This window comes from Toxotes jaculatrix, chromosome 5 (genome assembly GCF_017976425.1).
Source record: "Toxotes jaculatrix isolate fToxJac2 chromosome 5, fToxJac2.pri, whole genome shotgun sequence".
NCBI classification, from domain to species: Eukaryota; Metazoa; Chordata; class Actinopteri; family Toxotidae; genus Toxotes; species Toxotes jaculatrix.
Genome location: NC_054398.1, coordinates 2,812,281 through 2,829,267, shown reverse-complemented (window position 1 = coordinate 2,829,267; position 16,987 = coordinate 2,812,281). Strand labels below are relative to the sequence as shown.

The 16,987-nt window shown below is 43.3% G+C and overlaps 1 protein-coding gene across 4 annotated transcripts in view; it reads left to right on the top strand.

The window, feature by feature from the left end:
- The window catches only part of ndrg4 (NDRG family member 4), a 44,112-nt gene extending 27,395 nt beyond the window's left edge, over positions 1–16,717 (top strand). For 2 of the 4 annotated variants that reach the window (XM_041038131.1, XM_041038130.1), the window contains 14 exons: positions 3,722–3,827; positions 7,079–7,199; positions 7,439–7,501; positions 7,803–7,863; positions 7,952–8,038; positions 8,153–8,209; positions 8,337–8,440; positions 8,527–8,583; positions 9,078–9,129; positions 10,510–10,557; positions 10,885–10,920; positions 11,017–11,068; positions 11,274–11,312; positions 12,566–16,717. In XM_041038131.1, the coding sequence (XP_040894065.1) occupies positions 3,722–3,827; positions 7,079–7,199; positions 7,439–7,501; positions 7,803–7,863; positions 7,952–8,038; positions 8,153–8,209; positions 8,337–8,440; positions 8,527–8,583; positions 9,078–9,129; positions 10,510–10,557; positions 10,885–10,920; positions 11,017–11,068; positions 11,274–11,312; positions 12,566–12,720 (1,038 nt within the window). In that variant the 3' untranslated portion in view covers positions 12,721–16,717. Of the gene's footprint in view, positions 1–1,384; positions 1,578–3,721; positions 3,828–7,078; positions 7,200–7,438; positions 7,502–7,802; positions 7,864–7,951; positions 8,039–8,152; positions 8,210–8,336; positions 8,441–8,526; positions 8,584–9,077; positions 9,130–10,509; positions 10,558–10,884; positions 10,921–11,016; positions 11,069–11,273; positions 11,313–12,565 lie in introns of those variants that run through there. The other 2 variants (XM_041038132.1, XM_041038133.1) reach the window with 2 other exon arrangements.
- Positions 16,718–16,987: the final 270 nt, after the last annotated feature.

The following is a 16,987-nucleotide window of genomic DNA, read 5'->3' as shown; positions in this document are numbered from 1 at the left end:
TCAACAGGAATGAGAGAGAGAGAGAGAGAAAAGGGGGAAAGATGGGGTTGAAGAGACAGGACAAAGGGTTGGGCCGCTGAATGACAAAGAGAACAAAGAGAGGAAACGTGTGCGTGCACTGTAGTCAGCATGATAGTTGCTCACACACCATCACAGTCGTGAATATACACGTACGCCTCTCATCCTTTCATAAACCTCAGTGATGTTTTATTTCAAGTGGAGAGATATTTAGGAATTAGCCAAATTCACCAGGTGTCCTTAAAGGTTCTTTTTATTAGGTCCAGAGCTAAATGAGCTGCAGCACATTCAGATTACAGCATTATCAACATAACAGCTGGCACTTGACTGAGCTTGTGCCTTCGAGAACATAATCCACCTGTCGAAAAGATTAAAAAACAGAGAAGCGTTGACTGTAGGCTCATAATACAGAACTTGCTTGTAGGAGAATATTGTCATCAAAAGGATTGAAAGCATTTATTAAACGGCAAGTTCATCGTGGAATTATGCTGCGTTCACGGCTGCTGTAGCTGGCAAGCTAAGTGCTAACAAAGTACCCAGCTGGGAACATGGCAGTGCTTCTCTGTGTCACACCATTGTAATTTTTGCATCTATAAAATGCATCACCCTTCATTGTGAGACTGTGAGCAGAAAGAAATGTAGATGCAGTGGACACTGTTTTTTCACTCCAGTGTGGGAGGTTTTCAGGGAACTACAGTGAATATAAAGCATTAAAATCACACATTTACAATGTGACACTGCAACACACTGGCAGGCAGTAAATATAGTGCGCTATATTGTATTTTGGACACACACTGTGCGCTCCTTAAGATCAGTGTTGTCGAGACAACTTGCTTTTGGTCACTGATGCAGATTTGCATGTCTACGTCCCCATGAGCACATCTACAGATCACAGCGATTCAGCTGAAATGAGCTGAATATACGGCAGAGTTGTGCTGTTTTAAAAGCCAGTGTGACCCCTGTGTGACTGGGCTTTAAGCAGGCTGATTCTTACTCAGTAGGTGTCTTCTAATATTTTTCATCCAAAGATTCGACCTCATTAGAGCTAATTTATGGACAGCAGCGGTTTGGTTTTTGCCAAAAGGCTGTAACAGAACAAGGCTGCTGAGGAAAACAGAGACAGTGGAGCAGAAACAAATCAATCAAAACTAGAGCAGTGGTGCTGATGAGAGAGGGAGGGCACCTTCAGAGTAAAGACTGACAAGACGGCCGTCCAATCCCGAAGGGGAGGCAACGCTGTGAGCCAGTCATCTCCAGCCTGCCCCACCCCCTGTCTCTGGTGCCTATAAAATGTAAAGGGAGGGAGGGGAGGAGGAAGAGGAGGAGGGCAGCAGCTCTGAGCTTAACAGACTGGGAGGGAGTAGCGCCGAGCATACAAAGACACTGCAGCAGCCTGCGGCATCTACTATCCAGCTCGGCATCCGACAGCGAGTGCTCACCAGGACCTAGTCCCTTAAAACAGGAGAGGCCTGGCTGCTTGTCTTCCTGTCTGCACCCTCCTCTTCTAGATCGGCTGAGAGCACAGCTACTGTGGAGCCATGCCTGAGTGCTGGGATGGGGTGAGTGGCAGGGGAAGAGTGTGTGATGTGAGTCTTTTATTCTCAGCGTGTGTTTGGTGTCAGAATATGTCTGAAATAAATTCAGAATAAATTTCTGGATCTTTTCAAATGGTCTGACGGTTGTTCTCCATGTTCTGTGCTGAGCTGCAGGAACTGCAGCATCAGTGTCGGGTGATGGGTCCGTCTCTGACTCTGGCCCACTGACACACTTAAGCGTGCCAACACAGATGCTTTGCAATGCACCGATGCGCTAACCTCTGCGGATAAACACACTGGCATGCTTTTCTGTGCGTGAGTGTGTGTGTGTGTGTGTGTGTGTGTGTGTGTGTTCATGGGCAGAGGAAGTGTTAATCCTTCTGCAGTATCATCCATTTTGGTCACCTTGAAACGCATGAGTAAAGGTGTGTGTGTGTGTGTGTGTGAGGAAAGGAGTAGCGAGCAGAGTGAAGGGAATGATCAGCTGATTTAGGCTGTTCTTTTTTTTTTTTATTGTCGTTTGGTGTTTCTTGTTGTGTGATGCAGCCAAGATCTTTTCTTTTCCACTGACCTCAGCTCACAACGAAACACTATAAATCACATTAATCAAGTTGCTTTGGAAAAGTAAAAGACGTGATTTCTTGTTTTGAAAGCTGGTACTCCGCTGCCACTGAGAGACATTTTTAAAAAAAATACCTCTGAGTGTTTTCCTCCGGGCGGTCTGAAGGTCATCAGGAACCCATGTGTTTGGGAAAGGTGTCCTGATGTTTACCAGACTGAAAACAGACTATGAACATAGCCCCACACACAGTAACTGCCTCAAATTAGAATGTTGATTGCAGATAACACTGATGTTGATACTGAAATCATAGTGAGATAATCTGCTTGGATTAACTCATAACTGCTGTCCACAGCTGGGGAGGATTATGGAGAATTTTGGCAGTTGGGCGCATCTATACATGCTGTTTGTCCCTGTACAGTGAGGATGATAATGATAATGATGGCGTGTCAGCATGTTTTGGATCTTTGTTTGGAATCATCATAAAGGCTTTACTGCAGTTTAAAAACCAGGCATGATAATCCCAAAACACCATTCTACTGTGTGCGTGTGTGTGCGTGCGTGTGTGTGTGTGTGTGTGTGTGTGTGTGTGTGTGTGTGTGTGTGTGTGTGTGTGTGTGTGTGTGTGAGTGCCTTCATTACGCAGCTCATGGCAACACATATCTCCTTCCTCCATTTTGAGTTTGGCTGGCTCTGACCAGCGAATGCTGACAAAATGTGGGTCACAACAAGCCGACAGTCAGACGTCAGTATGAGTCATCAGAGAAGTTTACTTTGATTTCAACCCAGACAATTCAAATTCAGATGACTGATCTGGAAAAGCAGAGCACTTAAAACAGATTCTACATTATTTGGATGTTACAACTTTAACCATGGGGGTTTATTGTTTTCTTATTAATAGTAATAGATGGTTTAAATTTTTATCTGGTATGTTCTGAGAGCTGAATTTGGTATAAAATTAAAATCCACATTAGTGGATTTACTTTCACCTGAGCTGTGAATGTGAGTGACTCCAGATTCAGGCTTGAATTCTGCTCCGTTCTCAGCTGCAAGTCGTTTGCATGTTTAGTTATCCATGTAACCATACTGCTCAGCTCTGCTGCCCCGTAAACTTTACTGCATCATTACATACAAATCAAACCTCCCTTCTCTTTTAGCCATAGAAGATTTTTAAAAAAAAAATTTAATCTGTGTTTTCTTATTTCACCATAAAGTTTGGGACTCTACGTCATACACTGTGTACAGCTGGATTATTGCATGTGAAGTGATTCCATGTCCAATGATTTCCTGTCAGTACAACATCCTCCCTATCTACAGCTGAGACCCTGCACCTCTGCCGTGCACATTAAAGATTAATAAGGAACAATTCTGTGTAGACTGGCTGTTAATGGCCGAGGAGCAATTAACTGAAGTTCAATAAAGAAGCAGGTTAAATGACGAGTCTTTTCTTCCACAGTGTTTAAGATATTTTGATGTGTTATGTCTCATGGTGTGAAGCAGTGGAGACTGTGGATCAGTGTGTTTGTGTGTCTGGGAGGATTTAGGTGCAGATGAAAACAGATGTGTGAGCCACCAGGTGAGAGTGAGTGTGTGTGTTTCTGTTTCACAGGAACATGATGTTGAGACCCCTTTTGGGATGCTGCATGTGGTGATCCGCGGAGCGCCCAAAGGAAACAAACCTGCTATCCTCACCTACCACGATGTGGGACTGAACCGTGAGTATCCATGAAAAATGTGTGTGTGTGTGTGTGTGTGCGTGTAGGTGTGTGTCTGTGTGTGTGTGGTGTGTGTGTCTGTCTGTCTGTTGAAAGATGTTCCTGGCTGCTCTGGGAGGTGTTTCTGCACTTATCAGAGATGATAATTGGCATCCATGCCACCATCATTCCCTTCTGTCTTCACTCTGCTAGCACACCCAAACACGTGCACACACGCAATAACGCTTGTTATCATCTCCACCAGGAGGTCCATGTCACCAGTGTCACAGCTATACACATAATTACAAGAACCAAGGGAGAAATGAGTCACAAAGTTATATTTGAAAGTTTCACGGTGTGTGATTTATCAGGAAACTACGACACACATTTGTCTTGTATGAATTCAGTGAGATTTCTTATAACAGTAGGTAACAGCACAGGAAAATCATCTCACGCTCTGAGAAGAAGAGAGTGCTGAGTGCTGACCATCATTATGTTCACAGCATATGATACATGCCAGGGCTGAATACACTCTGAGCTGGGCAATAATTTAATAAAGGGAGGGTTAATAATATAAACCCAGGTGTAGAGGAGAGGAGGGATAGATGAAGCAGAGGAGTCGAAAATAGAATACAAAACAATGTGAAGAAAGAAAAGAGAGCGAGAGCCAAAAAGGCTCCGATGTGGGTTTGACCCAAAGTCTGATGTGTGTTGACAAAAATAGAAAAGAGGAGGAGAAGAGGAAGCAAATGAAAGGGTGAGTGTGAGAGGCACCGATGAAATGTAGGTCAGAAAAACATCCCCATCCTGCAGAGGGAGGCGGGGTGGGGCCAGCAGCAATGCAGCACTGCCTTGATGGGTGGAGGTGGGACAGGGATGGTGGAGGGGGGGGTGGGTGGTGTTGGAAGATAGCGTGTCATGGACCGGAGCTGATCCACAGCTCTGCTGACCTTCATATGACTGTATTTGATATTTGGCTTTTGTTGTCTGTCACACTACCTTTAATCGCTCCTGTTCCTTTTTTTTTTTTTTCCAACTTATCATTAACACAATCATCTCATTTAGAACAAAGTCATACAACAGAAAAACACAAAGAAAAAAAAACAACACTGATGAAGAACAAAGAAGAAAGAAAACGAGACACAGCGTAGAATGAAACAGACTAAAGACGACAACAGACCAGAATGGAACATGCTTTTGCTGCAGGACAACCACGAGGATATTAGTATTCACAGCCAGTCACTAAATCACTCAGCTACGACGCAGTCATACAGAACAGAGCAGGAAAGGGAGGGAAGAAAGGAGTCGCACTGAAAAAATAAATAAATAAAAGGAAAATTGGTAGGGAGTCTATTGTTTAAAATAAATAAATTTAAAAGGAGTGCCAGATGGCACAGCAGCCTGCCAGTCCCCGGATTCAAAACACCGGAGCAGAGAGAACCGGAGAACAGGACGGAGCGGGAAAAAAAATAGAATATTAAATGAAGAGAAAGAGATTAGAAGTGTGTGTGTGAGAGAGAAAGAAAGACGAGGGTTGAATTAAGAAGTAGAAAAGAGGTCACTGAACAGGAACTGTTGCAGATAAGAAAGGAAAATAAAAGTAATACATGGAGGCATCTGTCACTCTGTGGTTCCTATGACTGCAGAGGAAAAGGGAGGATGAGGAGAACACGAAAGGAAAGAGGAGGGATGATAGAGAGGGAGGCGAAAGTGCAAAGGGAGAAAGTAGGTCACGGAGAGAGTCGTGCAGACTGTCCGATGATTCAGCACGAGCCGACGAGAGCATCTTCTCGCCTCTGTCCTCAGGCAGCATCTGGATTTATGTGCATATAAAAAGCTCACACGCAGGCACCAGCACCAGCACCGTGGCAAAAATAAAGCGGCCACCTTCTCTGCCTCTATTTCCTCTAACCCAGTTGTCGTGCTAATTGGTCCGTTTAATTAACACTGCTCAACCAGAGCTGGAGGAGGAAAGAATGTTGCTGCATGGTTTCACCGAGTCTGACACACACGGGCTGAAAGTAGGCCATCTGCAGAGCCAGTGGGAGGACGGAGAACGCAGAGCTGACATCTATTATACATGTAGTCTTGCTGTTTCAGAATACAATGATCTGAGTTTGTAGTTGTTTAGGTCACAGAGCTCTGACAAGAAAAGAGATTTAACTGTGATTATCGTCCCTCATAACCCCCCTTTATTTAAAATGAGCTCAGTGACCATGTTTATTTGAAAGAAGGTGGCACAACATGAGAAAAAAATGATGAGTAATAAAAAACATTGTTATCCAAGCTGTGCTGCTTTATTAACGCATTCATTTGGAAAACTAAAACCAAGACATTGAGGTTTTATGAGTTTTCATTGTAGAAACTGTTTCTTGACCAGCGACCACAGGGCCCTGTGTTAGCTTCACAAGCTGCAGGTCACGTGAAACTTGAATGTCGCAAAGAGCCAATAAAAGCCTTAAAGCCAACATACCCAGGAGACTTGGTTACTAGCTTGGTAACTGACCAGATACATTTAACAAAAGACAGAAAGTGAAAGGACAGAGCAAGGCTCCCTCCTTGAGGCTGTCCTCCTGCAAAAGACGACCATTTAGGTCGTCTGTGCAGACAACTTGCAACTCAGAGTTACGTTTTATTGTGAGGTGACCTCTAGTGGTCATAGTAATTATTAATTAATAATTTATAAATCCACACTTAAACACTTTCCTACACAAGGAAATCAGGTTCTCGTGTGAAAGCCAACAGTAAACATGGTCCCCTTTACACTTTAATTAGATCCTTTGTTGTGTTTGGTGTTCGTGCCCGTGCACAGGACAAGGGAGAGAAGAGGGGAGATGGAGCTGAGGGGCTCTGGAGGGAGGGGTGTATTTGTTTTGCTGTTGAGTTCAAACATCAGCCGTCTTTCTCCGGAATCTCTTATTCCTCCTTTAAAACACAGACAGAATCTGTACTTGTTCATATTTGCCAAATAAAATATCACAGTGCAGAGAAACTTATAGTGTCAGCGTTCTGTTAAAAGTGGAGGTGAATGAGGCCTGTTGGGAATCGCTGCCTCATCCTTGCTGGCACAGATGGTCACCTTTAATCCCCTCTTTGAGTGCGGTGCATATTTAATGTGATCGCAGTCCTCTGCTCTCACCCCTCTAACCTCACCTCTCCTTGCCCTCCCCTTTGCTTTCTTCCTCCTCCCCTCTCATGTTCCGCCCCGTCGCTCCGTCCTCTTGCCCCGTGCTGCCACTGATTATTTTCTCTCCTTCCTCTCTGTCCTACAGACAAACTGTGCTTCAACACTTTCTTCAATAATGAGGACATGCAGGAGATCACCAAGCACTTTGTGGTTTGCCACGTTGATGCCCCAGGACAGCAGATCGGAGCCTCTCAGTTGCCACAGGGGTATATGAACACACACACATTTTTGCACTTTGCCAGGGACGTATCTGATAACAACCAATGATGAATGGAGGATTATTTATGATTTAATATGTCAGGGGATGAGCCTGCTGATGAATAGAAGATGCTACAGTTAACATTATTACCTTCATTTACTTCAAGTATTCATACATTTTGATCACACACACACACACCATGCAAAGTGGAGGTAAGTCTGACAGTCGTGTCCTTCCTCTCCACAGGTACCAGTACCCCACTATGGACCAGTTGGCCGGGATGCTGCCCACTGTGGTGCAGCACTTTGGGTGGGTGCTCTTTGCTTTCAAATGCCACTTTGTTCCTACACAGCCAGTGTTTCAGTAGCAGCCATCTGCAGGGACATCGTGTCAGATTTACAAAACAAAGCTCTGCTGTGTAAAATAAACCATAAACCAATCAAAACATTTAAATTCTCACTGAAGCTCCAGGATCTGACACACCAGACCATGTTTTAGCTCGAGGTCAGAGTTGTCGTATCCATCTTGCATCAAAGCACATGACCTGCTTACAGTCGTGTATCCTTTAGTTTTTAAATCACAGCATCTAATGGATCAATGATCTTTTTAGATTTAAGAGCATCGTTGGGATCGGAGTTGGAGCTGGAGCTTACATTCTGGCCAAGTTCGCTGTGAGTCAATCCCTGATTCTCCAATTCAGGTTTAATATGTTCTGAATCCAAGACCAGCCTTAAATCAGTCTCTGTCTCCTGCTCTCAGCTGATCTTCCCTGACCTGGTGGAGGGTTTGGTTCTGCTCAACATCGACCCCAACGGCAAAGGATGGATTGACTGGGCTGCAACCAAGGTACCTGTCTGTTACTGTGTACAGGTGTTGTGAATGGGAACACGTGAGCTCACAAATCCAGACCTGCCTTTTGTTTTCTTACAGTAATAATTTCCCTGTCTCCCCCCCCCCCAGCTGTCAGGTCTGACCAGCACTCTGCCAGATACTGTGCTGCCACATCTTTTCAGTCAGGTATGTTCATGGTCTGGGAATAAAACTTGATAATCCTAGTTTTTCAGTTGCTGTTCCAGTTTTCTTCAGTTTCAGGCAACCTTCTGTGTGTGTCTGTGTGCGTGTGTGTGTGTGTTTGTGTTTGCAGGAGGAGCTGATGAACAACACAGAGCTAGTGCAGAGCTACCGACAACAGATCAACAACACCATCAACCAGTTCAACCTGCAGCTCTTCTGGAACATGTACAACAGGTGGAGAAATGCAAACACACACTCACACACAAACATAAACATGCAAGTACTTTATCTAATCACTCATGGTGTCTCTACTCTTTCAGTCGTAGGGACCTGGAGATGAACCGCAGTGGGACGGTGCTCAACGCCAAGACCCTGAAGTGAGTCTACAGATACAGTTCTCATAATCCACTGGTAACATAATCCAGTTCATTCAACCAGGATAAAGTCTTAAATAATATCTAATGGAGGTTAATAAACAAAAGGAACTATTTTGGGCTCTTCCATTGTTCTGGGAGTAAAAAATCATTTTGTGAAGAAAAGATACCAAATACTTTCTGGTTCCAGCTTCTAAAAAGTAACACGTGATTTTTAAGATCACTGTAAGTTGAATATCTTTGTGTTATGGACAGTTGTTCGGACAGAACAGGCAGTTTGGAAACATCACCTTGGCCTCTGGGAAATCGTGGCAGGGATTTCTTACTGATTTCTGACAAAACAAATATCCAGTTAAGAATAATTAGGAAAATCTTATCAGTGATGAAAACTGTGAAAACATTAATAGTTTCAGCCCTAAAATTCAAAACATATCCAAAAGGATTTTCTCCTCCATCTACTGGAATGAACATTCATCATGAACGCTGTTTTCCTGTAGGTGCCCCGTGATGCTGGTTGTAGGAGACAACGCCCCTGCTGAGGAAGGAGTGGTGAGTCCATCTTCAGTCTTCCCTTCCCAGAATACTTCTCTTTGCCTCATCCTGCTGCACCTCCCTTTCACCAGATATCTTTCATCTTTACTTGCTCCTGTAATTCACCCACGGAGATGACTCCTTCTTTTAAAGCAGACCAACCTCTGAGAAATATTAGTCTATCTAAAGCTCTAAACAGTGAACCCTCCCTCCTTCCTCCTTCCCCTGTTCTTGCTCTGTTCAGTGTTTTGTACTTGGCATGTAAATCCAATGTGTGTGTGTGTTTGTGAGTGCGTGCGTGTATGTATGTGCGTGTGTGTGTGTGTATGTGTGTGTGTGAGTGTCTGTTCTCCAGGGGCCAGATGGCCTCGCTCCCTCTCTGGTGTTTCCTAGTTTGAAGTGGCCCAGATATGTATGCTTCTGCACCAGTTAATCTTCTGCATGTTCAAAGTTAACTCAAATCACTCCTCTGTCAGATGGCGGAGGAGGAGTGGGGCGGAGGGAGGGTGGGAGGGGACGTGGTTATAAACCTCTTGGAAAGAGAGAAAACGACGGAGAGATGGAAAGCGACAGAGGGGTGGAGAAGAGAAGTGCGATGAGCGGAGAGATGTGAACAAAGGTTGTTTTATTGGATGTGACAGATGGAGGTCATGTTAATATTTCATACACGCTGACATTACGAGTGGAGGCTGCTGTGTTTGCGCCCACTTGTACGATACATTCCTCCGGCGTTCGAGCATCCATCTGAACTGTTCTGTTCTCTGCTCTGAGCAGAGGAACAGATAAGTGGAACATGTTTAGAGATGCATAAATTTTAGACACAGTCACACATCCTGCGCCTCAGTTATGACTGTTTTGTTGCAAATTTGCGTGGGACTCTGCAGATGCATCTCTGAGCTTTCAGTCAGCACAAGCACAGAAATACATGCATTTCAATTGTAGAGCTGTATAACATTTGTTTCTTCGTATTTAACATGTTTGGGCAGTAAACTGTGAAATTTGGAATCTGTGTAAAGGACTGAAGGCAAAATGCGACAGGAAGCAGCAGAGAGTAAAACCATAGTCCATGTGTGCATGATGCTGAATGTGTGTTTATGTGTGTCCATTAGTGTGAATGCTCATGCATCATGTATGTGTGTGTGTTCACACTCTGGCCGTCCTCTCAGTCTGCTGCAGTGACTCATCTCTGCAGCTAACTGCAGTATCTGGGTCACTCACATACACACAGGCTAATATAGTCTCCATATATAGACTGCACATACAGCACAGCCACAGTTGCTCTCAGTCCTGACCATCTTTAACTCCATGAAGATTTCAGATTTCTTGTTACAGTGCCCTTTTTTTTTTTTTTTTTTTTTTTTGGCTCATTCAGTTCAACCTGCTCTTTTTGTTTTTAAGGTTGAGTGCAATTCCAAACTGGATCCAACCAACACCACCTTCCTAAAGGTAAACAACAACACAGAATCAGCTGACAGATGATGAAAAGTGTGGAGTGATGAGAGACAAAATAATCCCAATGACATTAATTTACCCAAAATATGCATTAACATAGTCTGAATCATAGACACATGACGCCCAAACTTGTAATCTTCAAATACGATTATATAAAGAAATATTTTCTAAGAAATTAGTCATTTTTGCTTTATTTCAGTGATGACATGCCCAAACTGTGCTTCTCAGCGCAGCTGTAGATGGACAGAAAATCACAGATTCTCTGTGTAGTTATGAACTGTTAGCACTCTGGTTGACTGCTGCTCTCTCCTCTCATGGCAGATGGCTGACTCTGGTGGTCTCCCCCAGCTCACACAGGTAACGCACCAGACAGACCATGAATTCATCTTCTATATTTAACATCATTATTTCCAAAAATCAGTGAAATGAAAACTCTGACATGTTGTTTTCCAGCCTGGAAAGCTGACTGAAGCCTTCAAGTATTTCCTGCAGGGAATGGGCTACAGTAAGTATCCGTAAAAAAAACCCACTGTAGTTAGGGAGTGAGAGATTTTGTAAGTATGTTTATCTTAAATGAATTCTGTAAAAAGCTGTTTCAGCAGACATATTACTGCAGTTGTATGTGTGTGTATTGTGATCTGATGTATTCCATGCAGAGGGATGTGAGTTGTTTTAATCTTGCCGTCTGTCTCCCTGCCCTGTTCTCTCAGTCGCTTATGTGAAGGATCGGAGGTTGAGTGGAGGGCCAGGTACTTCCTCCTCCCTGTTCACCTCTGACCTCTTATTGCTGCCCTGTTCGATGACATTGGCATTTTGAAATTTATGTTGATTTTATTTTCTTATTAATACTCTATTTTGGGCTGTTATGAAATCTTTACTTTTGCTGTTTGTTTTTCTAATTCTAAGGACATTAAACCCCATCTTTGTTTTATTAAAAATAATTTTTCCTCCCATGGAAAAATATACTGCCCTTACCCCCCTTCCCCATTCCTTTACCATTGCATCTCCAATACTGCTCTTTGCATGGCCTTCAGCTAGCTTTGAGCAAAGCCCTTTGGACTATATGTATAACAAATGACCATCAGCATTAGAAAAGTAATAGTTTAGCCTTTAAAAGAGACAACAACAACATAAACTGATTAAAACTGCTGAATGAACACAGACTTTGGCAGGACAAACTTTGGACCTAAATTTGCCCGGTGGCGCTCTGTGTCTGCTGGAAGTGTAACTGGACAACTGATTTCTAACATTTGCCAGAGAAACTTTAAAAGCAAATATACAGATACAGAATATAAGTGTTTTGTTTACAGCTTGCTGCGCTGCCACAGTGTGGCCAAAAAAAACATAAATCAGTGCTGCTCTAAGTAAGGGTAACTCACCACACCATTTCAACTGCATCATTAAATTTATCTAACAACAAAAGATGATTGGACAGTTACATTAATATTATATCTAACGTAAATACCACTCTATTGCATGAACCCTACTACATTTTATGATTACTTGTTGTGATTTTGGTCAAACTAAAACATATTCAGAACCAGGATTAATACAAAGAGCTTCAGGGCTCATTCTGGACTTTGGAAAACAAACAGAATTACCTCAACTCCAGGCCCATTTGCTCACTTGGTCTAATACCATTTATTATTTGCCTAATATTAATGTATAATTTAATTCAGTTCCATAATAATGACGTTACACTCCCAAAGGAGAATTTAGTTACGTGCAACACGAAATGAGCCCTGAAATTCTCCAGCATGGTGCTGACAATGTGTCTCTGTGTGGACACATTAACAACCCCAACAAGTCATGGCTGTTGTGTGAGCTGGTCAGCTTCTCACCAGCAACAGACAGGGATGTTCTTTAGTTCTCCACATTAGCATGTACTCCCCACATCTCCCTAACATCAGCTGATCTCACAGTTTTCTACAGAATGTAATGCTGAATTATTCTCCCCTCCGCCCCCCCCCCCCCCCATTTTCCATTCTCCCCTTCCTCCCAGTGCCCTCCGCCAGTATGACCCGCCTGGCTCGCTCCAGGACGGCCTCCCTGACCAGCGCCAGCTCCATTGACGGGTCCCGCTCTCGGGCCTGCACTCACTCCGACAGCACGGAGGGAGTCGGCACAGTCACCCAGACCATGGAGGTTTCCTGCTGAAGAGCCATAGAAGGAAGGAGGGAGGGAGGGAGGGGGTAGAGGGATGGAGAAGGAAAGAGAGAGACAGGAAGGGGTGATGGCAAAGAAGAGATGGGGGGAATGGTGTAAGGAAAATGTTTTTTAGAAAGTGAAGGACTGAAGGTGTGAGAGAAGTAGTCAGACATGATGGAAAGCTCTCTCTGTCTGCTATCTTCTTCCCCCCCACTGTAAAATATCATATGTATTGCTACTAAAAAAACCCAGCCACACCTTTTAAATATCCACTTCACTCCCGCTGCCCAACACTTAAAGATTTGGGCAACTTTTTGTTCTTGAAGTGTCATTCTTTTGTCTTCTCATTCTTTGCCTGCGTCCTTTTTAAACCACTCCCCCTCTCCAACCCCCACCCCCACAAAAAAAAGCTACGAAAAAAGAAAACTAGGAAAGCAACCCTTTCTGTCAAAAGTCCATACAGCAATATGTGACAAAGAGCTGCTGTTAATAATGTGATATGAGAAGGTAAAGCAAGATATGGCACGGAAAAGGATTATTTTAGGGGCTAAAAGAGTTATGCATCAGTATTTTGTGAGCAGTTTATGTTTTTTGTTGTACAGAAGTGTGAGTTTCTCTCTCTGTGTTGTTTGTATGGGAGTGCTTATTTCTCTCCAGGAGCGAGAGGAATCAGAGGGGGTGTGTCCAGAATTTGACAGACAGCAGAACACAGCCTATTATAACCCCATGCACCCGTAGAGAACATGTAGTAGCTTTTTTTTAGTCTGTGAGCGTAGATAGAGTATACCACACTGTTTTAGAGCTGCACTTGGTAAAATTGTGTATCAAACTTGTAAACTAGTCTTTGAAAGCAAAAGAACAGTATCATCAGCATACATGTGTTTCATTTGTTAAGGGACTAATGCACAACAGCACTGTATAATATCAGAAAAGCTTCTATTAAAAAAATCAAACTTTGTAATAATAAGTTGGGTCTGTGTAGGACCTGAGACAGAGTTTGAGGTTGAACTCTTGTTATTTCCTGACAGGAAATTAAACCAAGGCCACCAGTCGCAAGCGAACTGGAACCTAGCCACTACACCACCAGGTAGCTTAGCTGACACAATTGTGCAGCAGTTTAGTATCAAATGAGCATAAGATTATATAGATAAGCAGTGTAATGTAACGAGCATGCAGAAAACTAACAACTCAGAGGTAGAATTCAACTTGGATTCCCAGACTTTAATCACTCACCTATAATCACTCTCTGTGAAATCCAGTGAGCATGAAATTGTCATACACCAGTATGAGCTGAATAGCTTCACGTATTATTTTTGTATGAGGCATGTAAACTTAGGAATAGAGTTATGCTTAATAGAGGAACATTACTGGATCTGTATTAGTTCAAATTGCAAATTCGGAGCACAATATAAAAGATGATCATATTCACACTGATTGGGACACAACGGATTTTTAAAATGTTTGCTATGTCACTTCTCTGGCTGGGCAGATATCCAGAGAAAGCTCCACTGCATACAGTGTGTGAGCAGCACAGGCAGCACACATCAGCACATTGGTTATTGAAGTTCAAATTTTCCTCCTATTTCTGCCATTTGGAGCCAAACTAGTGCAATGTTACTGAGCGCAGCTTTAAGCTGTGTGTCATCTGACATTTCGAAGACAATCCACTACATGAATATAGGTTAGAATAAGTATTCATCTACATAGGCATGTGAATGTGAATGTAATCATAGGGCATTCTAGTATCTGAGTAGTAGCAAATATTAAGGTATTCTTCATTAGCACCTTCCGTGTGGAACGTTAAATAGACACGAGGGTGAAACCACCATCATCAGTCTGTGAGGCCACATTCAGACAGACTTTCACCCTGTGTTACAACAACACAACGGGCTGTGTCGATGGGTGTGTGTTGTTTCACACAGTGAAATACAATGGAATGGGAATTTATGATTGGCCAACGTGCAAAGCAAACGTCTTCGTGAACGCAGCCTAACTCTAGTGCATGGATGTGGTTCTGGCTGTAGTCGGCTCTTTGTGGTCTCTAATATGACAATCACACTCTGACCCAAACCAAACCAGACCAGGGGGACCGAGGCAGAACCGGGCCGACCCGACAAGCCCCTCTTTTCGGGCCGCCGCCAAAGAACTTGCAGCAGCCTTCCCTTACAGAGCCCAGCCCCTTTCTGTGGATATACCAAAGCTACCCCCACATGCACAAATATCCACAACCACACACACACACATGCACACACACACACATTTTCACACGCTTGCTCAAATGAAAGTTCCATGGGCTGGACTTTGCAAGGGAACCAAGCCAAAGAAAAGACATTAACAAATAAATAAAATTCACACACAGGTAGGAATCCAATGCCATTTGTTCAGTGTGTGTTTTGGTATAGTGTGTAACCATAGTTTCACCAGTACAGTACATGTATGTATAGTTTTAGACTAGTGAGGCTGTGTGCTGTTGTCTGCTATAATACTGGACCACCTTGTCAAAGGTGATTGGGTCCCCGGGTAATGTACCATATTCATGTACCATAGTCACTTTCTACTGTTTTCAGTTCTACGAAAAACCCTTTGATACCCTGTCAGAAGGGGTGTAGCTTCCAATCGCTGAGGTGTGTGCTTTCCTGAGGCGGCCTGTAAGGGGCGGGGCTTTTTTGGAGCCATTTGGGCGCCAAGCTCGGAATGTAGGGCAACTCCCAGCCATCTCGACCCCCCTCCCCCCCATTGAAAAAAAAAAACAAAACAAAAAAAACCACACACACACAAGGTGCCCCGGCTCTCACAGGCAAGCCCAGCCACCACCTTAAAGGGCTATCAGCTAACGTCACTTTTTAACTTGTTGGTGGTGTTTGTGGCGTTTCTGTGCACCAGGGGGGCCCAAAGAGCGACATAATGAGAGAGAATACACTTTTTTCTTTTCATGCAAACACAAAGTGAAGGGATTGTTACCAAAAACACAGAGAGAGAGAGCTGAAACATAGTGAACAAATGATTGTTAAAGGAAAAGAATGTGATTCTGTTGAAGCTGGAGAAATTATTGTTGAATGAATCGGCGCTGAAGTGTAAAACCGAGAAGTATCCTGACACGTGAGAAGGTGAGATTGTGAGAGTATACTGGTCTGATAAAACACCTCAGTCACTCCTCTTTTCATGAACACTGAAGTTTGCATGTAGCGGAGTTTGTACACGATAATCTTTCAGTGTTCTCGTCACCCAGCTATTTTCTGCCATCTACACTTTGGTTACCTCATACAACTCTTCTACTCAATCTGCCTGGAGGGGGGGTGGGGGGCTCCTGAATGTATTTTGTCCCTTTCTGAAGTGCTGTACAGTATTGTCAACCTCATCCCCTCAGATCCCCCTCACTATGGTTTGTGTTTGTATCCCTGGCCCCCACCATCTTCGACATGTAACCCTGTACATGAAACCCCAGCTCCTCCCTGCTCCTCCTGAAGGTCTACGAACAGTGAGGTTCAGTAGCAATTTTTGAAAGTCCACAACTTGCGTTAGCTGGCACTGGATCCTGGATTTGCATAGACCTTGGTCCCCCTTGCACTTGTAGATACTTTTTATTTACCTTATCGGGCAGGTTACCTGAACCGAACACTTTAACACTGCTGTATTGTGAAGATCAACATATTTCTGTTCTTCTTCCCTTGGAGTTTCTCTTTTTTTCTAGGCAACAATAGGGTGTAACCTCATCTTGGTATAATGATATTGGTTCATGTGTACTGCTACTATTCTCCTTCTTACTAACATTATGGTTGATTTGTATAGAGCAATAAGTTCTTTTTTTCTCGTCTGGTTTGTTTCATATTGTGGAAGTCTTCCCTACGGGCTTGTTTCTATTCTCGAAAGTGGAAGGACTTTTAACTGCTTTGTTGTCATTCAGATGTGTACTGTTAAGTTTAAATATATTCTATATATAAATACATATACAAGGTAAGCCGTCTCTGTCCATGTACTGATCAAGTAACAAATAAGAAATAAAGACTTTATGTCAGAATTTTAAGAGTCAGGTGCTGGATTATTTTCGGTCACGTCATCACACACAGCAGCAGTGTGCTCTCCAAAACGGCCCTTATGGATCTCCTTTAGTTAGTTTAATAACTGAGGCAACAACCTCAAATTATTAAGCTCAAAGTTTGCTGGCAATCCTCTGCACTTTTTTTTTTAATTTGTCATCTTCTATTTTCAATAAAGCTCTTTTTGTTGCTGAAAAGTAAAACCCTGTGTTTGGAAACACAAACACAGTATATTACAA